This window comes from Pituophis catenifer, unplaced genomic scaffold, assembly GCF_029215685.1.
Source record: "Pituophis catenifer annectens isolate HBS135680 unplaced genomic scaffold, rPitCat1.0.hap2 SCAF_6, whole genome shotgun sequence".
NCBI lineage: Eukaryota > Metazoa > Chordata > Lepidosauria > Squamata > Colubridae > Pituophis > Pituophis catenifer.
In genome coordinates this window covers 80,865,213-80,892,028 of record NW_027256886.1, presented here as the reverse complement: position 1 = coordinate 80,892,028, position 26,816 = coordinate 80,865,213, and the positions used below count along the sequence as shown (strand labels likewise).

The 26,816-nt window shown below is 41.1% G+C and overlaps 2 protein-coding genes across 2 annotated transcripts in view; both read left to right on the top strand.

The window, feature by feature from the left end:
- Positions 1–5,780, top strand: part of REEP3 (receptor accessory protein 3) — a 50,626-nt gene extending 44,846 nt beyond the window's left edge. Inside the window, exons 7-8 of the mRNA XM_070945380.1 lie at positions 317–468; positions 2,068–5,780. Of these exons, the coding sequence (XP_070801481.1) occupies positions 317–468; positions 2,068–2,124 (209 nt within the window). The 3' untranslated portion in view covers positions 2,125–5,780. The remainder of the gene's footprint in view (positions 1–316; positions 469–2,067) is intronic.
- Positions 5,781–10,621: 4,841 nt separating this feature from the next.
- LOC139318125 (solute carrier family 22 member 15-like) overlaps positions 10,622–26,816 on the top strand; it is a 37,211-nt gene continuing 21,016 nt past the window's right edge. Inside the window, exons 1-4 of the mRNA XM_070945404.1 lie at positions 10,622–10,709; positions 18,264–18,410; positions 21,565–21,697; positions 24,507–24,671. Coding sequence (XP_070801505.1) covers positions 10,626–10,709; positions 18,264–18,410; positions 21,565–21,697; positions 24,507–24,671 — 529 coding nt within the window. The 5' untranslated portion in view covers positions 10,622–10,625. The remainder of the gene's footprint in view (positions 10,710–18,263; positions 18,411–21,564; positions 21,698–24,506; positions 24,672–26,816) is intronic.

Genomic DNA, 26,816 nt, shown 5'->3' with positions numbered 1-26,816 from the left:
TCATGAATTTTCCCCACCTACTTAATTTACACAAACCAGTTTTCCTTTATTTTCACTTTGGCCAGATCATTTACTATCACAGGTATGGATGAAAACAAGTGTTTTCTGGGTCTTTTTAGTGCTGCATTTTACCTTCAAGCATATAGAATAGTTACAAATTTTGTATAGCTATCATTTTGAGGAGGGGAAATTGCCTCATTTTCTTAAAAATTTTTAAGCCTTAAATATAAAGCTTGAAACATTTGAACGTTCTTTTTTAAGGTAGGAAATGATAAATCAGTAAAACAGTATTTTGAATTTTGGTTTTACCCCTCAGGTTATGGTATTCCAGTAAAAAAGGATTCTGAAGATGATAAAACAGATGAAGAGAGGGAAGGGACATATTCAGAAGACGAGATGTTTGCTCAGAGAGGTCTCCGTCGAACACAAAGTATGAAATCGGTAAAAACGATAAAAGGACGCAAAGAGGCAAGTATATCTGCTCTTGGCAGTATGAAATGCTATAAATAAAAAAGTGGAAATCATTATCGTATTTTTCAGACTATAAGACAAACTTTTTTGTCTCCCAAAAGGGGATGAAAATATCTGTGCATCTTATAGACCAAATATTGCCGAAGGCCCGCCCACCTGCCGGCCTTTTTTTGGTCCATTTTTGAGGCTTTTTTTGGCCCGTTTTTTCAGAAATTTTGAGTAGTTTGGAGAACCAGCAAATACCACCTCTGGCTGGCCCCAGAGTGGGGTGGGAATGGAGATTTTGCAATATTCTTTCCCCAGGAGTGGGGAGGAAATGGGGATTTTGCAGTATCCTTCCCCTGTTGTGGGTGGAAATGAAGATTTTGCAGTATCCTTCCCCTGCCATGCCCACCAAGCTATGCCCACAGAACCAGTAGTAAAAAAAATTGAATTCCACCACTGCCGCCCACCCATAAGACCAACTGCAAGGATGCTGCAACTGCCCCCACCTGCCTTTCTTTACTTCCATTCTGCCCCACTGCATCCCAGAGAGCTTGGGGCTCCTTCCCACTCCATCACATTTTGCTTTCCTTACCTCTTCCAAATATTGTCTTTCTGAAAGCGTGTCCCACTGATGCAACGCACAGCCTTCCTACAGAGGCTGCCTTGTGACATTCTGGAGGGGAGTGACATTCTATCGGTAGCTATCTTTCAAAGGGTGCAATTTTCCAAATCACACTTTGGGAAACTTGGCCCTTCTGATAGATTGTGAGAATGGTGCCTGTTTCCAGAATGGTACAACGCGGTTTATGTAGGAAGGCCACTTGTCACATTGGCTGGGTGCTCTTTTGGGAGAGGCAATGTTTGGAAGAGGTAAGTGGAAGATAATGGAGGACGGGAGGAGGCCAAGTCTATGGGATCTGGTGAGGAGATAAGCTGTACAGGGGGTGCCTCGGGGTGGTGGGAGGTCCTGGTACAAGCAACATGTGAGATGGAGATGGTGTAGTGTCAGAAGTGGTATTCAGCCAATTCTGACCGATTTTGGAGAACCGGTAGTGGAAATTTTGAGTAGTTCAGAGAACTGGCAAATACCACCTCTGGTTGGCCCCGCCCCCAATTCACTGCCTCCTGAGGCTCAGCTGATCGAGTCTCAGTTGTTCGGCTGGGTCTTCTTTTGTTGTCCTGCACAGGAGAATGGAGCTGGAAAGCAGGTTAGTGGGGTAGGGAGGGAATGGGTATTTTGCAGTATCTTTTCCCTGGAGTGGAGTGAGAATGGACATTTTGCAGTATCCTTCCCCTGCCATGCCCACCAAGCCACGCCCACAGAACCAGTAGTAAAAAATTTTGAATCCCATCACTGTGTAGTGTGATTACTTGTGTATCCCCTTATAATATCTGTGCCTATGGTATTAGTCATTTTGGTGAACTGCGTGCAGATGTGAAATGGATTGCATTCTGTTACAGGTTGCTATTTGTCTTTACTCATATCCTCATGCTGGATGCCATTTCCTCCCCTACCCATCAGGAAATAGCAACCAACATCAGATTTTTTTGTATTAGAAATTGTGTTTTGGATATCTTGAAATCTTTTACAACATTCTTTATTTGTTCCAGGTGCGATACGGCTCACTAAAATACAAAGTGAAGAGAAGGCCTCAAGTATACTTCTAATCTACACAGTTCAGCTAAAAGCAAACATCTGTGCTAATCGTTTTCTGGAGGCTTGCTGTTTGCGCTCTTCCCATTCTCTGAGAAACAGCTGGCATCTATGGATTCCTGTTCTCAGCACAGAGCTTTATTTCAGTCACACAAGAGAAAGGAAAAGACCACCTGGATGCATATTATGCTTTGGTTTCACAACTACCAAAAATTAAATTATATTTTGTTTCTTTTGAGAGAGGAACATATTTAGCCAATTTTTACTAAATGAAACTTTTGTGAATCTGAATAGCTCTTTAGATTTCTGGGCTTCATGAATGAAATAATTTCACGACAGGTTCTTAATTGTGGCTTCAATAGCTGAGTGTTTTAAATGTTAGCTGATGTCCAGCGCTTAATAACAATGACACACCTGTAGAATTTCTGTACTATATTGGGCATCTTGTGGTTGAAGACATTGTATTTTTAAATTCCTGCAGTTGTCCAAGTCGAGAGTGTGAAAAAATGGAAGAACACGGGGATATTTTGGAAATAATCCTCTGAATGGTTTGGATCCAAAGAGCTGTTTTAAGGTCATGGAAGTGGGTTGCACCACACCTCACCTCATAAAACCAGCCATTTTCATTTCATTTAGAAATTCCTCTCAATGCCCTGTGGCATGAAGACACTGTTGGGTTTGTTTGCTTCTATGCGGCTATTGTATTGTTTGCTGTAATGGTTTGAGTTAGCCTGTGCATTTAGCATAGCTGATGATGAAAATCATAGTTGTCTGTTTCTGTACACTCAGCAATTTATATTCCTTCCTTCCATCCATCCATCTATCCATCTATCCAAATAGGTTCTGCACCTGTAGGGATCTGCTGTCCAGATTTTCATGCAAAGACAGCATTCCTTGTAGATGCCAAGAATTCAAGCTTGAAACTTCTGTATGCAAAATATTCTTCTACTAATTAATATTATCTTTTTTTATCAACTGCTCCTTATGAGTGTACTGAAACAGGTTAAAGGATTTCAAAGGTATCCTTCAAAATTGAATTCAGTTTGTCTATTATATGTAAAAAGGAATAGGAATATGTTGGATAGGAAAAAAAATCAGATTCTGCAGTCAAATGTTTTATCGTGTATTGCACCAATTTAATATGAAAACTAATATCTAACCAGCACTTTTCAAAAAAAAAAATATTTTTTTCAAAAAAAAATATTTTTTGTGGGTGTTTTCAGAAATCTTACACATTTGTGTGTGTGTGTGTGTGTGTGTTTTTCAGTGTTATTTGGGTGACTTCTTTATAACAGAGCCGAAAGGTTCTTATTTGGGCTGTGCTTAAATGTGTAAGGGATAGGTGAAAACTAGAGTACTTCAGTTGTTTGATTAGTAGGCTAGGAAGAACCCTACTCTGTACAGATGACATTGACTGCTTACTTCATCCTTTTCTCACAGCAAAATCTGGAATTCTTTTAAAGCCAGGCATGTATTTAAAGGTCTGATTTTGAAGTGGTAGTTTGGAAAACATGGCTCTTTGCTAGTTTCTTGAAAAATGACTTGCCTTTGCTGGTCAAGAAAGTCTTCCTATCTTTTAGGATAACATGCTTTAGTATTGCATCTGGATGTAAAAAATAATGTCAAGTGCTTTTTAAATAGTATTTAACAATTAATGAAATGAAGTTGAGAGTTTTTGGCTTATCATAGCTATAAATCCTAGCAACATTTTAAAAAGAATACTTGAAAAAAAATGGATTTTTTTTCACCTGAAACTAAGCTTTAAGCAAAGATAAGTAAATCCCAAGGGAAGATGAAGTTTTTGGCTTAAGAAGAAACTTGCAAAAAAATAATAATATTCAGGCAAAATATATACTGTTCTCTGGAGAAGAGCTAACAATTCAGTGTGCAGTCCTGGAGGTTTAGCCAATATAAGAAAGTAAATTATAGTTTCTATATTATTTTGGGCATCCGAAATAGATTCTATCTTAAAAAGAGAGCCTGCTTTTACATTTCATTGTATTTATTAGTGTTATGTTGAGTACAGAAAGAATAGAATGTGATTAAAAGGCATACAGTATGTCCTAGCATTTACCTTTCACAGGTTTTCCCTTACTGTGTCTAGACCTTTGATTGGTAAACTTTGTATTAGATAAGAAAGAGAACATTCATCTTAATTTCATGTTTCCTTTAAGGACATTTGTCACTTTATATAGAAAATCTCACAGTACTAAGTCAGATCAATAGTCCTCTTGCCTCTTCCACCAGATCAGACCAGATCTAAACACTTTTTAATTTGGAATGTTAGGCTTTAAATAAAATATCAAGGTCTTATCAAATAAATTTGATTTGGCAGTGAAAAAGATAGGTTTTAAGTTCTTGTTATCCATGTTATTGTAGAAGATACTTCAGAAGCTTCAGGGAATAAAGTTTCCTCTCTAGAAGCCAGAGAGGCATGGCTGGTGATACTGTCAGGGCTATGTTTTGTGAGCATTTTGCATTTCCTTGTGAAGTGTTAAAAGCTGAAAATTTGTTACTCCATCCATTTTTTAAATAATCCTGTTTCTGTGGCTGTGGGTGAGTTTTAAATGGTGCAGTAGTTTCTTTAAATTTCAGTCTTAAATGACAAGGTAAAGTAAGATAATTATTCACTCCTTAAAACATCCTTCCCTTAGGAACTGAAAATGGAGCAGAGAGAATGCCACGTGTGGCCTGCAGATTGCCCACCTTTTACACATCTGGTGTTGCCAGAGTAGTAGGTACTTATGTTTCTGTCTCTAGTGCTGAGAAGTTCTAGCCTGCATAGCCAATATTCAGGGATAATAAGCATTGCAACCCCAAACATCTGGACTTCACTTAGGACTCACTTTTGCGCTCCCCCCCAAAAAAAGTAATTTATAAAGTAGAAACCTTTTTAATATGGGTGTACCTTAAGGAAATATTTTGCTCTACAAATTCCCACAGCATAGGCCAGTGATAGCGAACCTTTTCGGCACTGAGTGCCCAAACCGGAACGTGCATGCTGCAGCCCTGGAAACTTGAAGACCAGTTGGCCGGGGCGCATGCGCACGCCAGCCAGCTGGTCTTCGCATGTGCTGGAGCGCCAGAAACCTGAAGAGCAGCTGGCGACGGCGTACGTGCCCACAGAGAGGGCTCTGTGTGCCACTTCTGGCATGAGTGCCATAGGTTCGCCATCACAGGCATAGGCATTAAGACATCAAACAACTTAGGACTTGTTCCCATGAAACTAAAGTAGTATATTCAAAATAGGTATATTTCAGTGAGCTAAATACCATCCAACCTATTTTTAGTTTCATGGCAAGATAAATTCTAAAATATAATGTAATTGTTATACCATACTGATTTACCTGCTTTAACCAAGATACAGGGCTTCACTAGGTCAATGTATTAGCAAGTATTATGCAAAAAATATACAAAGGGAACAAAGGACTTGCTATTTAGTAATTTTTAACAAATGCAATTTCAATATTTGGATTCATAATTGTAAAGGATAGAGCTAACTTTTCTATCTGTAATAATTGACTTGTTTATGTATTTGTAGTACAAAGATAGGTCTTTTTCTAAAATTTTGTACTGATACTACTGTATCTTCATAACTGCTATTTTTGAAGATGCGAACAAAGGCTTATATTTTAAAAATGTTACTTAATAAAATGAGTATTTTCCAGTGCGTTTGTCTTGTCTCATTTCTATGTAATGCAAACTAATAGTGGAAAATAAACTAATAGCATTTAATCACATTAAGAATAATGACAAATTGGAATCTTGCAGTTTTAATCCCACATGCTTATCTGGGAATAATTTTTACTGAAGACCAAAGAACTTCTAAAGAAAAGTACAGATAGTCCTTGATTTAAGATCATTTATTTAATTAGTTTTCAAAGTTACAATGGTCTCAGAAAAAGTTATGTATGACTTGTCCTCACACTTATGACCATCATACCACTGGCTTGAATTTATGACCAGTTGCAGCAGCCTGCGATCACAATTGCAATCTTCCCAGCCAGTGTTTGATTTAAAAAAAAATGTGAACTGGAGAAGTTGTAATTGCTTAATGCTCACCCGAGTCACTTAGCAACTTCAATAAAAATGGTCATAAAATTGGGGCTGGTGATGTGACGATTGCTTTATGACTGCACTGACTTAAAAATAGAAATTCTTCTCCCAAGTAGTGTAATAAGTCAAGGATTACTGTGTACATAAAATTACCTTGCAATTGCATTATTTGCTTTTGTAAATCACTTTTTAAGGTACCACAACCCTTGTTTTATTTTAGCCCTTTTTGCCCTTAAATGGTTTGTCCTATTTCCTTTTGTAAGTTTAGAATTTGTTTTGCCTTTTTTGTACTGTTTATAACAGAATTTTGTAGTTAGTAACAGATGAATTGGTTTCTTACCAAGTCAGTTCCATTCAGGTCTTATGTAGTACATTTGTAGCTCATCCTTCCTCCAATGAATTTGAGCTAGCATCAATGGGGATTAAGAATTTTGGTTTGTTTATTTTCTCTTGATTTCTATTAGCTGAAATCATTTGAATTCTCAGCTTGGGTCTTGGCTTATAGAAGGCTGCTCATTAATGCTACAAAGGTCATTCTAAAAAGTGCATTTTAAATATAACATTCAAGCGTCATGATCTGAGAGGAAATAATTTCTTGTGTGTTACCTTGCAAATACGTCCAACCTTTCAGAAGGTTTGGTTGCAGAAAATAGGATTTTTTTTTTTACAAAAACTGGACAAATCTCTACAATCAACTTTCTGTGTTCATTACCTACTTTCTGGGGCAACCCCCGAGCCATGGACTGGCACCAGGCTGTGGCATGCCAGAAATTGGGCCGTGGGATGCAGGCAGAATTCAAAACCACGCCCCCTCTCATCCACGGAAAAACCTTTCAACGGAACCGGTCCCTCGTGCCCAAAAGGTTGGGGGCCACTGCTCTAAAATACTGCACAGCTCTGAAACCACCTTGACTGGAATAGGAGCTTCTGATCAAGAAAGAAGAAATCTAATGTGTCTGTTATCTTGCTAAACCAGGTGAAACACTAGGGCAACATGACATGTTGCAATATATAATCCAACATATATTGTGTCAACTTGCAAAGCATCCCTGGCCTGCTCTTGAGTTGCCATAAGCAAGGGAGGATGGGAAACCGATGAAATGGCACAGCAGCCAAAGACAGATTCACATTCCAACCTTCCAACCTTATCTCAAGGCTGTATCCCAGGGTTACCCACAGCGGCCCGAGGGGAATGGTCTCTACAACCCGCGAAATTGCTCCATTGGCTAATGTGATTGATGACACACCCTGGGTGGGTGGGGGGAAACAGAATCATGATTGGGGCGTAAATTACATAGGGTCAGAGCTGGCTTCACTTGGGAACATGCCGACATGAACTTCCTAATAAATAACTGGATTTCTTTTGAAGCTTGGTTCAAGACTCATGATTTAATTAGGGCATCCGTTGGAACCCTGACATATTGGATTATAAATTATAATTCTTCAGTCTTTTATTGTGCTGATTAGGCATAATGGGAAATAGAATTCAATTTTTAGAATGTCACACATGCTTCTCCAGTCATAATTCAGGACTCTTGCATATATTTATAGTGGAAATAAAATGGGACCTGTTTGGTGGTGTGGATAAGGCATCGGGCTAGAAACTGGGAGACAATGAATTCTAGTCTAGTCTAGACTTGGGCACAAAGTTAGCTGGGTAACCTTGGGCCAGTCACTTTCTGTCTGTCCTAGGAAGGAGGAATAGCAAACCACTTCTGAGACACTTTGCCAAGAAAATTGCAGGCCTTGTACAGACAGCCTCTGAGAATCTGACACAACTGAATGGAAGAAAAAAAAAATAGTGGTACTGGATTATAGATACATGATAGTGATTATTACACTTTCCAGTGTGTCAAGATCTGATTTCCAAGGTAATGGTATATGTATAAAGCCAGTTATGCATTTTCCAGTGTGCTGTTTTACATTTTTAGATATTTTTTTAATGTTTAAAAGCAATACCAAACTAAAAGGATATGACTTGATTCTTATGAAAATAATATTCCGGTTAATTTTTTTACTGATGTTCCCATATGGCATGTCTTTTCAAGCTTTACTGTTTATTGCAGCTATCCTAAATACTTGTAAATATTGTGCTGGTAAATGATTAAACATTTAATGATCTGCCAAAGAATAATCACAACACCCTCCAGGCCTCACTGATGTTACTGCCCATCAGAGCTCAGTGGCTCAGTTCTGCTCTCACTTGAGAGAGGACTTAAATTTCCCTATGTGGTACAAACAGAGGAAATGAAAAATTGATTAAATCTTACATATCTTTAGTTCAAATACATAAGGCCTATTCTTACTATTCTTATTAGAAATGCTGGCATGGGAAACATGGGTGAATAAAATAGAGGTTAGCCCTTTCCAATTACCCACCCCATGTACTAGATCAGGGGTCGCCAACCTTGGCAACTTTAAGACTTGTGGACTTCAACTCCCAGTTGAAGTGAACTCATGGACTTCCAACTCTGGGAGTTGAAGTCCACGAGTCTTAAAAGTTGCCAAGGTTGGAGACCCCTGCTTCAGAGATATGCCTGGTCCTGAACCTACTTCTTGTAGTCTCCATCCCTATAAGTCTTCCTAAGCTTCTCAGTTATAAAGCTTATTAGACCTTGAATTATGGAAGTGATGCTATAAAACAGGGATCTCCAACCTTGGCAACTTTAAGCCTGGTGGACTTCAACTCCCAGAATTCCCCAGCCAGCCAGCTGGAGAATTCTGGGAGCTGAAGTCCACCAGGCTTAAAGTTGCCAAGATTGGAGATCCCTGCTTTAAAACATCCCCTCAAGAGCAGCTGTCAGCAACAAGAGAGCTCTTCATTACACACCCAAGAAAAAAACAACGATAAGGTTGAAATTACTATCTGGCTCATTCAGCTCGATCCCCCTTGCTATTTTACCCACAAATCCCTACATATTCCTACATATCTCTTTAGTGCAAGGGTCTCCAACCTTGGCCACTTTACGACTTGCGGACTTCAACTCCCAGCATGCGCTGGCTGAGGAATTCTGGGAGTTGAAGTCCTACAAGTCTTCAAGTTGCCCAGGTTGGAGGTCTATGCCCATCACCGGCATAGACTCGAAGGTTGGGGGAGTTGCTGTAATCCGTTACAGTCCGTAGGGACTCCCATCTTCCTCTCAAAGCTGCTTGTCTGACTTGAGTACCAATCATGTGCATGTTTTGTTTCTTGGGCCATTGGGACAGACCCAGGATTGTGTCGGCGTAGCTCTCTCCTTTGCCTCTCATCCATCTCCCTGGAGTGGGAGAATAGAATAGAATAGGGAATAGACTAGACTAGAGTAGAATAGGAGAATAAGAATTAGAATAGAATTAGAATAATAGAATTAGAATAGAATTAGATTAAGAATAAGAATAGAATTAGAATAGACTAGATTAAGAATAAGAATAGAATTAGAATAGAATAGATTAAGAATATTAGAATAGAATAAAAATATAATTAGAATAGAATAAGAATTAGAATAGATTAAGAATATTAGAATAAAAATATAATTAGAATAGAATAAGAATTAGAATAGAATTAGAATAAAGAATAAGAATAGAATAGAATAAGAATTAGAATAGAATTAGAATAAAGAATAAGAATAGAATAGAATAGATTAAGAATAAGAATAGAATTAGAATAGAATAATTAAGAATATTAGAATAGAATAAAAATATAATTAGAACAGAATAAAAATTAGAATAGAATTAGAATAAAGAATAAGAATAGAATTAGAATAGAATAGATTAAGAATAAGAATAGAATTAGAATTAGAATAGATTAAGAATAAGAATAGAATTAGAATAGAATTAGAATTCCTTATTGGCCAAGTGAGATTGGACACACAATGAATATGCTCTCAGTGTTCATGAAGAAAAAATAAAATATATTCGTTAAGAATCATAAGATACAACATTTGGTGATAGTCATGGGATACTAATAAGGACTCAAAAGTCTTAAAAGTCGTAGTGAATTAGATTTACTGAAGAGATATCTATCTAGATTAGATTGCACATTCCACTGATACTTTTTGGGGGGGCATTCCTAAACGATCACAATCGGTCAGAACACCTGAGCTGTCATTCGAAATAAAGAGCCCCCCAACAACCCACTTCCCCTCACGAGGCCACGTAACCGGGAAAACACAGCCAAGCTCCACCCACCCACCCCTTCCAACCGCGCATTCTACGCAAGCGTGAAGCGGCACCCTCCGCGTGCTCATAACGCTAGCCCCGCCCCCAGGGCGACTTGGCCGTTGTTTCGCCCACCAAGCAGCCGGCAGGGGGCGCCGCGAGCGTTCTTTTTGAAGCCGCCACCTCATCCACCACCGGAAAGCAACGGCAGAGCAGAGGAGAGGAGAGGCGAGGAGAGAAGCGAGCTCAGCGCTCCCCAGAGCCCGCCCTTCGCTTTCGGGGGGACCGTGACGGGGATGCAGCGTGGTGACCCGACGGAGCCATGGATCTGGATGAGGCTTTTGGGTTGGTGGGGGAGTTCGGGCCCCAGCAGAAGAAGCTCGCCGCCTTCCTGGTGCTGCTACAGGTGGGCTTGGGGACTGAGGGGGGGCCCCTCCCAGTTACCCTGCTGTCCTCCTCGGTCCCATCCCCTCCTTTCCCATTCGCCGAGCGCATAATGGAGGGGAGGAGTTGCGTAGCTGCTGTCGTCAAGGCAACGGCAGCGCCCGCCCTCCTACGGTGGCCTGCGTGGCAGGAAACGCGCGCGCCTCCTTTGTCCCAAGACGGCTGGAGGCGCAGGGGGTGGGCTTCGTTTCCTCTCGTTCGGGGGGAAGCGATTAGCTCCTCTTCGGACTTGGGAGTCGTAAAAAAAAAAAAAACCACGGGTTTACAGCTTTCCTGGATGGCCGTTTTTTCCTGACGTAATTCAGACGGGGAGAGAGAAAGAGTACTATTGTAGAGCAGGGGTCTCCAACTTTGGCAACTTGAAGCCTGGTGGACTTCAACTCCCAGAATTCCCCAACCAGCTTTGCTTTAAGCTTTGTAGGCTAGGGAATTCTGGGAGTTGAAGTCCACCAGGCTTAAAAGTTGCCAAGGGGTCACCAACCTTTCAGACCTCAGGGACCACTAAATTCATAATTTTAAATCCTGTGGACCACTAATATGATTTTTTTAAAAAGATAAATAGGATTTAGTGCAATATAAAAAAATGCAAATAATTTTTCTGCGGACCACCAAAATTTTCTTGTGGACCACCAGTGGTCCATAGACCACTGGTTAGAGACCCCTGTGCGGGGGTAGAAATTGTTTATCCCCTACCTTTAGGTGGATTAGAAGCTGCCTCACTCGATTTACATTACAAGATGAAGCACCCTCCTTAGTTTAGTTTAGTGTAGTTTAGTTTATTTGATTGTCATTGCACCTCGTACAGTGAAATTAAATGCCAGCTTCAGTGTACCATTATAATTATAAAAATAAAACACAAACACACATCCTTCACCTTCTATACAATTGAATTGAAAATTCTTGTGCTTGCTTGGTGGTTGTAAATGGTTTCTTACATGTTTTTATTGCTGCTGTGAGCTACCCAGAATTAGAGTATATTAAGATGAGGGGTCAGATGGGTTTCACAAATTTAGCACTGCATTGGCAGAGAATTTGCCAAGTGGAAAATAGGAATGACTAACTTCCGAATCTCCAAACACCATTGAGTTGTAAGACTACCTGTTACAGCTCTGAATATTTAATGGCCACTGTCTTTTTCCCCCCCAGTGCTGTCTTGGGTTGTGCATATATTTATTTAAAATATATTTCAACCTATTTGTGCTATATTTTAATTTGATTTGCTTTGATTTTATTGGATTTATATACCGCCTTACTCCCGAAGGACTCAGGGCGGTGAACAGCCACAGAATAAAACACATAAATACAAAAATTTAAAATAGAATAAAAACGAATTAAATAATTTGGCTGAGACAAATTTAAAATACCCAATAATTTAAAAACAAATTAACATTTACATTTAAAAGGGGAAAAGATTTAGGCCAGGCCAGCTTGATGAAATAAGAAAATCTTGAGCGCGCGACGGAAGGTGCGCAGATCCGGGATCCTCCGTATCTCCTGGGGGAGCTCGTTCCAGATCGTAGGTGCCCCCACAGAGAAGGCTCTTCCCCTAGGGGCCGCCAGTCGACATTGGCCGACGGCACCCGGAGGAGCCCCTCTCTATGGGAGCGTACTGGCCGGTGGGAGGCTATTGGTGGTAGCAGGCGGTCCCGTAAATATAAATTTTACAGGAATATTTATGTGTTGGAAAGTATTCTCCACTGAAATACATGGTACAACAAAGAAGGTGAAAGAGACAAACTTAATTTGTCAATCTATATATGAATGGTAAAAGTGACACATAAGAATGTGTTTTTCTTTTATACAGTATATTTATCAGACTGTCTATTAATCCAACTACAGGATATTAGAACTTTTCTCCAGCTGTATTGGATTGTTTTTCCGAATTCCTTGTCAATATTGCTTTATTGGCCGACAATTCAGAGAGCTGTAGAATACTGGGAGAAAATTGAAGTTTCCAGAAGATTCATTAGTGAGTTGAACTACAAGTGAGGAGAACTACAAATTCAAGCCCACTCATCCAATTTCTCAGCATAGTTTAGACCACAAGATACCAGTAGTTGCAGTGAGGATACAATAAAGGGAAATGCTTGTACAAGCCCTCTTTAACCTTATAGAAAAGACATACGGATTTAATAAAAGTTTATTTTGCTTGTATAGATATATCACGGGAGAAATATGGAATCAGATTGTTGAAAATGGAGTGTTCATCTACTATTGATTCGGTTATTGGGTTCATGGTACCTTCTCTATCAGTCTCTCTGTTCTGGAGATGAATTTGGCAACCTATTTACCATAAAAGGCTCTATGGTTATTTGTTTTTTTAAAGTTGAACAAAGACTAGTTACCTCAAAGTCAAGTTACATTTTGAGACCCTAAATTCTTTCTTGAAGTCATTTAGTTTTATAGGACATTCTGCCTATCCAGGCTTTTAGTTTGCCTATTTCTTTTGCCTTGAGAAAGCAATTTTCAGTGGCTTAAGGGAGTCGCATGAAGAGGCCTAACTAAAGATGGGAGTGTTGCATGCAGGTTATGGCTTGCTCACTTTCTGCTTTATATCCTCCATCCTGTCCCACCAGATTTAGCCAAATTAAATCTAAGCCTGTTATCAGAAATGTGTTTCATTAATGTCTCATTGCAAATAGGGCTCATATAATTATAAATAAAATTAACACTATAATATGCAAATATGACCATCAAAGGAAAGGAAAGGAAGCAGCTGAAAGGAAACTTTGGTGTGAGTTCTATGTCATTTTTATAATGGCTTTCATTACTTAAAATCCTAAGGATTTGTTTTAAAAATAAATGTTAAAAAGTCATATTGCTTCTATGCTTATTCTTGCTTGACTAATTTTACATGCAGACTGCCACACTATAAGGCTGCACCCCCTTTTCTATCCCCGACATCACTAATTTTCAAACTTTCAAACCTGTAAAATGATTAATTCCTACAACTAACATTGAATAATAATAGATAAAACTTTCAATAGGTTTGACAGATGGTTAGAGCCATTTTTTAAAACTCCCTCGAGTCTTTCCTCCTGCAGATTTTCCTTTCTTTCCTCTTTCCTTCTGCAGATAAACAGAAGTGACTTTTGGAAATGTGTTAAGTCTAATCAGCCTTTTAAAACCATTGCTAATTGGCCGTTGCTAATGCCACTGTGTGTATTTCATGATCTAGAGCAGTGATGGTGAACCTATGGCACGCGTGCCAGAAGTGGCATGCAGAGCCATCTCTCCGAGCATGCCAGCTGTTGCCTGTTGCTCTTTCGGGTTCCAGTGCGCACATGCGCGCTGGGCAGCTAGTCTCCATGCGCACATGCATGCCAGAAGACCAGGTGACAGGTACGCATGCACCCTCCGGAAACTGTAAGCTCAGTTGCTCTTCCGGTTTCCGGCGCTCCCACGCATGCACACCAGGGAGCTGCTCTTCTAGTTTTTGGCACTCCCAGGCATGTGAGCCAGGGACACGCTCTTCCGTTTTCCAGTGCTGCTCTGCCATTTTTGGCACTCCTGCACGTGCATGCCAGGGAGCTGCTCTTGGTTTCTGGCGCTCCTGCGCATACACTCCGGGGAGCTTCTCTTCTGCTTTCCGGTGCCCCCCCTGCGCACGCTCGCTCACTCCCGTTTTGGCACTTGGTACTGAAAAGGTTTGCCAGCACTGATCTAGAGTCTGAGAAGTCCTGGCACAAAGAAGAAGATAAAGGTGCAGCAGGAGCTTTTACCTTTGCTCTTTAAAAACCTATGAAACATTTCCTAATACTCAAATAGTCTCATATTAAACATGAACAAAGTTCGGTTCTTAGAAGTGCAGCTTTGTCCAGCATAGTTGGGAAGTCAGTAGTTATCTTGGGGAGGGGAGAGGAAGGGTGTTTGTTTTTGATAAACTTGCCTGTTAAATATTTGAAATACCATCATTATGGATGAGCAAAGGGTTTGTTAAGAAAAGGTTGATTTATTCTATCTCAAAGGATTGTGGTCCCTGTAGTGACAATGCAACCCGTTGCAGAATTTAGGTCAGTCAGAGTAGGCCCAGCAAGGCCTGCTTTCATTGAAATGATTTCACCAAGGCTTGTATTCTTCTTTGCCTCATAGAGGAGAAGCGAAATTATCACATATTTATTTAAAAGATTTACACCTACAATAAGCCCTCAAGCCCTAAAAAAAAAAGAAGGAAAAGAAACACATGGAACAAAAATGAAACAGTGCTTCAGTCATAGAAACACAGAAAACCGACAGGAGGGGGAAAAAAACCTAATGGTCATCCGGTCTGCCCTTGAGGTTTTTTTTATTTTATTTTTTAATTTTAATTTTGTTTTTAAATTTTTGTCGGATGATAGACATGTGTTCATCCCAAGCATGTTTGAACTCAGTTACCGGGGTTAACCAGTTTATCATCCTCTTGACATGCCCCCAGCAAATCATCTACTGCAGTGATGGCTAACCTTTTTCTTGCTGTGTGCCGAAAGCACGTGCGACAGCATGCGTGCATGCCGGCACCCATAATGCAATGGGTGCCTCCCACGCATGCGTGCGCACCTCCCCACTCCCAATGCACATGCGACGGCCCCATGCTTTCCCTGCCCCCCGCACATGACCCTCCCGCTCCCGTTTTTGGCCTAGTAGGTCTCCCTGCAGCCTCCTGGGCCCAAAAACAAGCAATGAGGGGGCTGCACCCCCCGCCCCCCCTGTTTTGTGCCTAGCAGGCCTCCCTGCAGCTCCACCCCCACCCCCCGCACATGTGTGCATGACTCCTGCACCCCGTGCATGCACATGCCCTCCTCACACATGCGTGCACATCTCCCACATGCACCCTGCCCCCCGCACATCCCAAAAATCAGCTGGCCGGTGGGAGCCGCGCATGCACTCATGCATGGTTGAGCTGAGCTGAGCGATGGCTCGCGTGCCCGCAGAGAGCGCTCTGTGTGCCAGCTGTGGCACGTGTGCCATAGGTTCACCATCACGGATTTACTGTATCCCAGTGCCTGGGGGAAGAACCAGCTTTTTATGACCTTCCAGAAGGCGAAAAGAGTGAGGGCTACTGAATTGCTGGGGGAAGGGTATTCAACAGGGTAGGGGCTGCTATGGGAAAAGGAGCCTTCCTAGCTCCCACCAGAAGGCAATATTTATGGAAGGGACCTTCAAGGCATGTCAGAAAAATATGGAATATAGGGGAAAGTAATGAATAAACGTGGTCAAGGCTGGGGGAACTATTTCTTTAAGCCTTGTAAAGTCAGGAAATGCCTTGTGCTTGCAACATGGCAGCGAGCCAAGGTCGCGTGATTACCATTTGTGAGTCCCAAAGGTGCTTTTTCAGGAGGCAACTTGTTTATCTTTGAAGACCATTTGTGAGCTTCCCTGCCAGTTTCCCATAAGCAAAGTCAATAGGGAAGCCAGAAGTTGCTTCCATACGTCCTCCTGCTGCTTTCTCTTCCAAGGGGCCCTGCTGTGGAACACAAGATCCCAACACACACACACACACACACACACACACATACACACACACCATGCCCATCTGGCTCAGTAGCAGTCCCCACTCCATAGCCCACCTGCCCTCAGAAGTGCCCACCTGTGGCATTCTCCCACCCACCTAAAGCTAACACTTGCTGGCCTAGAACTCCAGTCATGTAAGGTCCTCTCTTAAGGACCTGTGCAGACCTGCGGTTGCAACAGCAACCAGGATTACTGTTGCTAAACATTGTGATCATGTGACATGATACTTTACAACTGCATCTCTTGGGAACAGAGATTCCATCCCAATTGCCATCTGAGGATTACCTGTATAAGTTGTGAAAATGTTTCTTAAGTAAAGTAGGTATTTAAGGATTGATAGTCCTGAGTGTATGCAAAGACTGGTACATCTCATCCTCCAGAAGGATAGTGGCATGAAATAGTGCCAATAGTGGCACTATTGCTATCTATAACTCAATTGGAGTCTGTGATTTGTTATATGGGAGGGTTCTGGGAGAAAATTGGTTCCCGTGATTCTAGAATGTTTCTAGAGGAGTATGGATTTAGCCTTGGTTATATGAATATCAGGGATGCAGTGGCTCAGTGGCTAAGACACTGAGCTTGTCGATCAAAAGGTCGACAATTCAGCAGTTCGAATCCCTAGTGCCACGTAATGGGGCGAGCTCCTGTTACTTGTCCCAGCTTCTGCCAACCTAGCAGTTCGAAAGCACGTAAAAAATGCAAGTAGAAAAATAGGGACCACCTTTGGTGGGAAGGTAATAGCGTTCTGTGCGTCTTTGGCATTTAGTCATGGCAGCCACATGACCACGAAGACGTCTTCAGACAGCGCTGGCTCTTCGGCTTTGAAACGGAAATGAGCACCGCCTCCTAGAGTTGGGAACGACTAGCACATATGTGCGAGGGGAACCTTTACATTTACCTTATATGAATGCCCATTACAAAAACATCAGCCTGGAAAAACAGGAAAATCAGGAAGAAACTTGATTGTCCCTCTATTCTCTTTTGCTATTAGAGGAAGAGGAATTCTCTCAGATTTTCAAGATTCCGATATTATTCTTTATAATAATAGAATAACAGAACAACAGAGTTGGAACTACATTTATGGATTCACAGCTGGTTGACCAAATGTACTCAGTGTGTAGTCCTCAATGAAGTTCTATCTAAATGGAGGGAAGCCTGCAGTAGGGTCCCCCAAAGTTCTGTCTTAAGCCCGGTGCTCTTCATCATCTTTATAAATGATCTAGATGAGGGGATAGAAGGGGAATACATCGCAGATGACACCATACTGGGGAAAATTGTTAACACCTTGGAAGAGAGGCTCAAGATTCAGAAGGATCTTGATAGATTTGAACACTGGGCCCTCTCTAAAACAATGTTCTAGTCTGCCAAGATCCTTCTGTATCTTGAGTCTATCCCTCTGGTGGGAAGCCGCCAGCTGCCACTGCTACACTGCACTCTGATCGCTCGCTCGCCTGCCTGCCTGCCTGCCTGCCTGCCTGCCTGGTTCTCCCTCCGGCCACCAGTGGCAAATTGTCCCTGCGGTGAATTGGCTATGTTGAATTGTGCTGTAATGATTGGGTGGTGAGTTGGCAGAGGAGGTTCCCCCCCCCTCCCAATTCAATTCAATAGAGCTAGAAGGGACCTTGGAGGTCTTCTAATCCAACCCCCTACTCAGGCAGGAAACCCTACATCACAGAGTTCTGTACCATTCTTAGATACGTCTCCTCTATATTCACATTGGATTGTAATCAGTTAATATATGTAAGATATCAATGAAATACTGTATTAATACATTTCAGATTGCTCCTAGGATGAATGTATGTGTCACTGAGAATATTTTCATTTGAGTATTAATATTGTGTACTAGGAACTCTGTATATTAGACCAATTTGTATATGAAATGTTTTCAATACCCCCCACAAAGCTATGATCCATGAACAAATGTGTGTGTTTGTGTGTATATGAAAGAGAGAGACAGAGAGAGTAGAGACAGACAGAGAGAGCTGACAGTTTACCATAAATTACCTCTTTTTGTTTTCCTTTTAAGGTGTTTGTTGCCTTTCAGTCTATGCTTATTGTTCTCGTGGGAGCTGTGCCAGAATATCATCTTGACCAAGAAGGAATTCTGACTAGTGCAGAAGCTCTTGCAAAACACGTCAGGTTTACCAGTAACTTCACTTCTATAGCAACAGAGGCAAGTATGTTTTGTTTTCTTGAGTTAATAATATTTTTATGCAGTTTAGGTTCCCAGCCAAAACTAACATAGCGGCTGAGTATATATTTTAAAAAAGCCAGTTAAGCTGGCTGTGTTAAAGAAGAGGATAGTTTTCAGTGTGGAAAACAAAATTCTAGCCTATTCAGGCACAAGACATTGAAATGTAAATGCTCTAAAGGGACAATGCTGTATTATATCAACATGTAGGAGTTTATCACATGTATAGAATTGTAGAACTTCCTGTAGTGTAAGTTTAAAAGGTGCTTTGAGGTCTTTTATGTAAGAAGTAAACTTATAAAAAAAAACATAAATATACTCTTGACCAATATACTTTCCCTCATCTTGTTCTGGTAACATTCTAGCATCTCTTCTGTTATTTCATCTCCCAGAATTTCTGAGAAAAGCAGGGTGCTCTCTGCTTTTATATCTGCTATTCAGAGAGGCTACATAGGGTTGATGTGATCCAAGGCCATTAATGGTAATGTCCCAGTTTCAGAATATGTTTCCACTGTCCCAAAATAAAAACCAGCTCTAGTGTGAGTTGCCCCCCATAACCTGGATCAGTCCGTGATGGCATGTAGCCTCGAACTCACAAGTAACCTCTGAACTGGTGCCCAGAGGGATCAGGTTAAAATCCCTCAGTACCAGGGGTGGTATGCTGGGAGTTCGCAGGAATTCAGTTAAGATTTTGTGCAGTTCGGAGAACCTCCAAATCCCACTCCTGGGTGGCTCCGCCCACCCCTCCCCTCCCCTCCCAGGAGACCGTTTTGGATGCAGGAAAGTGCAGGGCTCACACGGAGGCTTGAGGAGGGTGAAAAACGGGCCTACCGGAAGTTTGGGAAGGCCAGAAACGAACCCGTTTCCGGCCTCCAGAGGGCCTCTGGGGTCTGGGGAGGCCATTTTCACCCTCCCAGAGGCTCAAGGAAAGCCTCCGGAGTCTGGGAAGGGCAAAAATGCCCCACTGCCCCTGCTGTGGTGCAGGAGGCCGACTAGGCCATGCCCACCATGGCCATGCTCACCCAGCAACCGGGCAGAGAACCCCTTGCTAATATTTTTGAAGCCCACCTCTGCCCAGTACCATTAGTCTGGGGAACTCCACTGCCAGTCCAGCCACTGCCTCATGTAGTTTGGGGTGGGTGGCTGATATATTAGCAGTAATCCCATCTGATCCCTAGAACCTCGTCTCACAAGCAGAGTCTTGCAATAGATTATCTGTGGAATGGCTTCTCTGAAGGTCACCAGGGTCTCTTATACAACTATAGCCATTTCATTGCTTTTGCCTTTTGATCACATTTCCCAAAAGTTGTTCCCTTTGTACCTAAACTGAGAGCCAAAATTCACACCCAAATACAAGTAGTGCTCCCTTAACCACTGTGACTATTTGGAGTTACGATGGTGCTGAAAAATATAACTTTACAATTAATGCCTGCATTTATGACCTTTGCAGCATCCCTCAGTCATGTGATCTCTGTTAGAGTCAGTACGTCCTATACTTTCTTTTCCCCCTTCCTTACAGCATAGAGAGTTTGGAGCGGAAGAAATCAAGAGAGTAAACAGGCACACAGTGGGAAATACGTATCGAAGCCAATTCACTGGTGCTGGCAACCACAAGCACAGATTAGATTAACGGAGTTGGAAGGGACCTTGTAGGTCATTTAGTCCAACCCTCCACCAGAGCAGGAGACCCTACACTATTTCTGTCAGATGTCAGTCCAATCTCTTCTTAAAAGCCTCCAGTGATGAAGCTCCCACAACTCCTGAGGGCAAGCTGTTCCTTTGGTTGATTGTTCTCACTGTCAGAAAATGTCTCCTTATTTCCAGGTTGAATCTCTCCTTGATCAGCTTCCAATCATTATTCCCTGTCTGGCCTTCGGGTGCTTTGGAAAACAGCCTGACCCCCTCCTCTCTGTGACAGCCTCTTAAATATTGGAAGACTGCTATCATGTCTCCCCTGGTCCTTCTCTTCACTAGACTAGCCATGCCCAGTTCCTGCAACCGTTCATCGTATGTTTTAGCCTCCAGTCCCCTAATTATCTTTGTAGCTCTTCTCTGCACGCTTTCTAGAATCTCAACATCTTTTTTATAGTGTGTTTACCAAAACTGGATGCAGTGTTTTAGATGTGGTCTTACTAAGGCTTTATAGAATGGTATTAGTACCTCATTTGAATCCCTCTGTTAATGCAACTTAGGACTGCATTGATTTTTATGGCTACCGCTGCACACTGTTGCCTCATATTTAATTGATTGTCCACTAAGACGCCAAGATCCCTCTCACAATTACTGCTATTAAGCCTGGTATCACCCAGTCTCTATACGTGTACTTTTGGTTTTTTTTGCCTAAATGCCAGACTTTACTTTTCTCTACATTGAATTTCATTTTGTTAGATAGGGCCCAGTTTTCAAGTCTGTCAAGATCCATCTGGATCTTGAGTCTTATCATCTAGGGTGCTGTATTCCGTTTTGTGTATTGTTTGCTCTCTTCTACCACCTTTCTCTCCATTCTCTTCACACTGCAGAGGTATAGAGGGAAAAAGCAGTTTCAGGATGCAAATTCTGTTGTGCCTGATCCATTCCCCCTCTCTATGCCTACTTGCTTTTTTCTCCTCTACAGTGAATGTAAATGCAAACATAAATTCTCTTCTTGCTTGTTATGCCAATGCCAGGATGAGCATCCCAAATGGTGCAGATATAGAAAAGAAAAGCACAGTTATGGCCATGTGATTTTCCACTTAGCAGCTGCTACTCGCCCAATTGTGGTTACTAAATGAGGACTACTTCTACTTGTTACAGTAACCTAAATCATATGACAGCATATAGTTAGGCAAAAATAATTTATATTATTCTTTATTCTTTGTTATTTATTATGTACTTATTATCTTTTTTACCATTCATTTTTATATTATAGCATAAGTTCTAAACCCTTTGAGCAGCTTGGGAATTTGATCTTGACCCAATTCCTGAGGTTTTACCTTCAAAAACAAAAACTAAATTCCTACCTCCCCCAAGCGATTGTTCCAGTGAAAGAAAAATGAGTGGACAAAGCAGTTTTGGGACTTTACTGTGATTAGAGGCAATCGCTGGAATGGTAGTATTTTAAATGAAAATAGTCTCTTTTTTTATTTGTCTTCCATAGTGGTATTTAATCAAACATGAAGCATACAAAGTGAACCTAGCCTCATCCTTGTATTTTGGTGGGTTACTTATTGGAAATATACTGTTTGGCCCATTGTCAGATAAATTGGGCAGAAAGCCTGTATATCTAACAGGTAAGATGTTAAACAGCCGTTGTATGTTATGGATGTATTTGAATATCCTCAAGCCTTTTGTCCAAGCCAGGAAAGCAGAAAAATTCTGAGCAGTAGTTGAGATAGTCTGGGCAAGCTTAGGTTAGGTTGGGGGAGAGCAGAGAGAGAAACTGTTCTGACCTAGACTTCCCCAAAAACCATGAAGCAGAATTCTGGTCCCGGCAAAACCCCTTTTATTAAACGAATGTGAATTCCTCTTATTCACCTTCAGCAAAGGCCTGGCAAACAGTCTTTCAAAGGTGAGTTTATGACCACAGACCTTATCTAGCTTGGAAAGCTGCCATGTAAATATTTTCCAAATGCAAGGAAAGACTTGGCACAGAGTCTCTGAGATTCACAGACAGATCTTCACACTCCTGAACCGAACAAATGAATTGTTCCCTGCAAAAATCCACTCCTCTTTCGCTCCTCTTTTATTTCCTATGGGAGGGGCCATTGATCGTCCACCTGTGGCTTTACTCCTAAGTCGACCCTGATTTCCTAGCTGTTCTTTTCTTCTGGCAGCTCTGCACATGCGCACACTGGGAACAGGCTGCAGCTGTTCCTCTGCCTCACTGCTGTCTAGCTCCGGAGGTAGCTGATAACTGCCAGATGGCCTTGGCTGCCTCTCTGTCTCCAACGCAGAGCCCTCGTCCGAGACTTCCCCAGCCTCCAGGACTGGCCCATGTTCCTCCCCAACCTCCTCACTGTCTGACTCTGCTGCCAGTTCTGCTGGCCACTGGCGGGCCACAACAGGAACCTTGCTTAGGGTATCTTTAGCTCAGGGTTTTGGTTTTTTTCAGATCTTAAACTTCTGAGTCCCAGGCAAAGAAAGGTGATGGGATTCTTTCTCTAGGCCAGGTCTGCTGAGCTGAGAGTCAGCCCCACACAAATCAGAGTATAATTTCAAAGGCTCCAGTTTGCACAGGGTGGTGGTATTATTTCAGAACCCATCTGCAACAGGGTGCAGAGATGCGTCCTGGTGCATGTGACCGCCTGCTAACTTTTTGGCAGCTCAGAAATAATTGGCGTCTCAATAAATGCAAACCTTGCTAGCTAAATGGATCCTCCATGTTCAAAAGTAGTGAATTTCTAGGTAGCAGTTGCTGAACAAGTGACGATCATGTCTCAGGATCTAGATGAAATTCTTACAAGCTTTAAGAGCTGACTGTTTCTGAAGCCAGCAGAAGGGTGGATAGCCCAGCTCTGTCCTTAGTTGTACCCTGGCTGTAAATCAGATAACTTTAAGGAGCTGCCCCTTTCAAACAGAAGCCAGGAGCGAATGCTTTGGGGACAGGTTGGAGCTGGGAAGCCTCTTGTGGGATGGCTGCCTTGCCAGCATTGGACTCGGATGGGGTGCTACTGAGATTCCTTACCGGGCTCAGCCAGGACCTCCTCTCCTCCCCCCCACCCTCCAGTGGCTCTTTGCAAAAGCAACAGCTTTTTGCACTCAGTGGGTGCATATATTCCTCAATTCATAGATGCTCAAAGGAGACGAGGGAAGGGTGCTGAGGGCAGCAGGGATTGCACTCGTGCTGAATGAGCAAATGTTGGATGGGGAAGACCTTCCCTTCTGTCAGACAGTCCCCCCAGCTTGGTTCTCAGTGCTTGGAGCTTGATATGCAGCCGATCTCACTCCTGTGCCCCCCACTCCCTCCCCAGACCTCCACCGTGTTTTCCCCAAAATAAGACCTCCCCGGATAATAAACCCTCCCCTTAAACCCTCCCCCGAAAATAAACTCTCCCCCGAAAATATTTAAACGTATGCGCAGCTGGTCCCCACCATTTCTCTGATTAGGGTTAGGGAGACAGAGCTGGAAATCAAGTAAGACGGCAAGAGGATCCCCATCTTGCTCCACGCACCCCAAAATAATAAGACCTTCCCGAAAATAAGGCCAAGCGCTTATTTCAGGGTTCAAAAAAGTATAAGACAGGATCTTATTTTGGGGGAAACACGGTAGCTTTTCTTCTGCTGAAATGCAGCTCTTGAAGAGCACTAGCTCATAATACCTGGAAGAGAATTCCTGAAGCTGCTGGGGTTTTTGGGGGGATGTGCGCAAATGTTGCTTGGCCACATATGGGCATAATTTAGCAGGAATATTGGTTTTAGACCAGTACTTAGCATGTAGGTTGCTGAGGACAACCTCCTATATCATGAGACTCAATTCAAATTAGGCATCAGTAGGATGGGATTTTCACTTGAAAGCAATGAAACATATCATAAACAACTAACATATTTGTGTGTTGTTGTTTTTTTGGATAGGACCTAATATAGTCACATCTTCGTACCACACATTTTCTTAATAAATGTAACTTTTATTGTTTCTTGCCACAATATTTTAAATTCAGGATTTTTTTTTTTAAATTTGATTTATATGCCGCCCTTCTCTGGAGACTCAGGGTGGCTTACAATGCGTTAAGCAATAGCCTTCATACTTTTGTATATTTATACAAAGTCAGCTTATTGCCCCCATATTCTGGGTCCTCATTAATAGCATCATGTCTGAAATACCTTTCATTTGGACTGCATTTCCAATATTTTGCCTTATCCATATTGCAAGAAAGTTACATTTTTCAGAATATCTTTAGAAAATCTGGAATATATATGTGTCCGCTTAGATGAAAATAATTATACTAGTTTTCTTTAACCACTATGAAAAAAAAAACCTGGTAAATAATTTCCTTTCTGTCTTTTTTCCATTTGTAAATTTGCCATACTATATAATAGAGTCTCTGAATCTGGTTGGATTGCACTATATTAATTTTTCTTTGTTGTATATTTTTTGTGCAGGGCTTTTTTTGGATGTCATATTTGGATACGTTTCCGCATTTGCTCCAAATTATGAAATATTTGCAGCATCACGCTTTTTTGTTGGAATTACAAATGGCGGCATGTCCTTAGTGTCTTTTGTTTTGACACAAGAATATGTAGGAAAATCTTTCTGGGCAATGACAGGTAAAATTTGAGGATTTAACTTGTGATAAAAGAAACACAATTGTTAAAATTTAGCGTATCAAAAAATTGTTTAAAAGCTACTTATGGTTGGAATATCAATATTTTAGTCTAAATACCATTGCCTTAAAATATCCTTTCTGAAGGTGCACAGTCTAAATCTTGTCCTTCCCTTTCCCTACTGACCTGGTGAAGAAACATGGTTGAGGAAACCATATTAAAGGGAAGGTTTTTCATGCATAGCCCAATAACTCTGGAATAAACATCATCTGTGAACAGGGTGGATTTGTTTTAAATCAAGTCGATTTAAATCACGATTTAAATCACTAGTAAAAAGGCTTGATTTAAATCAATTCAATTTAAATCATAATTTGTAAAGAGCAACTGTCATCTCTGCTGTGAAATTGTGTGAATGCATCAATGCAGTGCATGTTATCTCAGTTTGTAGAGCTTGGATTCATTGAATGAGTTTACCAAACTGCAGCATATACAGCCTCATGCTACATAACTAAGCTCCATTTCATGAATAAACTAAATTATTAATGTATCTTAAATAGAGAACTATAATTAGATAGATTTTTGTTTCAAAAGAATTTTATTAAAGTAAATTTGATAAAAATAAAAAAAATCCGATTTAAATAAAAAAATATTAAGATTTTTTTAAAAAATCATCGATTTGTATCCACCCTGTCTGCGAAGAATAAATCTTTATGACATCACATATTTCTATATTGCACTGTATATTCATAATTATATCCATATATGTATCTATCAGTCAGAATTGTAACTGCCAGAGGGAGGAATGATTAAACCACAAAATCCCTCCTTGACATTACTAAATAGATAAATTACTTCTTTACTTCCCTTTGTCTGCTGTATCCACCAAATCATCTTTGGAGGTTTAACATTTCTGTGTTGTCGTTTTGATAGTATGAGAGAACAATGGAAGTTCCATTGCTGATGGAATGCCCATATCCTAAAGTTTTGATATAGCCTCCACTGTAAACTATCATCAAAAGATGGCAGACACATCAACTTCATCTAATGGGGATTCAATCTTTTTTTTTTTCAAAAAAAGAAACTTTCAGTTATATTTGAGTTTTAAAAAACGAGCGAAGGTAATACCTCCTTACTTTATATTTATTCTGTATTATTTTCCTCTCTTCCTTTCCGTTGTAAAATGTCCTGTTTTCATGTTCTCTTGTTGATTTGTTTTTCTTTTTCCCAAGGCTCTTTCCATTTTATCCATTCCTGTTTCATCTCCTGCTCTTGGCTACTTTCCTTGTATGATTTATTTCTCCTGTTAAATTATCTTGTCTTATGCATGATTTGCTGATAAGCTGGCCTTTGAGAGGTTGAAGAGATGCTCCATTGCCAGTTGCAGCCTGCTGTCTCAGGTGCTATGGGGTTTATAGTATGTTTTGGACATTGAGCTAGCTGCAGTAGTTAAAACTTAGTCGAGGGCAGGGGAAGAGAACTGTTGCCCATTGCTTTTCACATTAGCATTGATGTGTGTCTTGTCACGATGACAATGTCCTAAACTACTGTGAACTGTGCTTGTGTTGTTTAGTGTCAATTAACAATCTATGTCAGATATTTCCCCCTATAATTCTCATGTCTGATAGGGGTTCTGGAAGCCTAAATTTCAATTTAATAAACTGACATAGAAACCAGTCCTATGTATACGGATAGCCCTTCCTTAACTATGGTAATTGGCACGGAGAACTCCATTGCTAAGTAATGGAATTGTAAAATGCGACCTCACCTGGCCACTGCTACTTATAACAGCAGTTCCGGCAGTCCCCCATATCATTTGTTAGGATCATATAAGGAAAGTTTCTGTCGTTCAGCGTCATTGTAATTTTGAATAGTCGCTGAATGACCAGTCATTCAACAAGGATTACTTGTAATTGGAACTGAATTCCATTGTTTTAATTATTACAGTAAATGTGTACTAGATTGTAGGTTTAGAGTGTAATCCATTGAGCTCAAGTGAGATTTTATGTACACACAAACGTGGCTGGAATTGCTAATAACATTGAAAAATACTATTTTGCCCTGTGCTTTAATCTGTATATCTCATCCCAAAGTAGGAAGTTATGTTAAAGTATCTGGGATAGCTTAATGTTGTGACCTTACCCTTCCTTA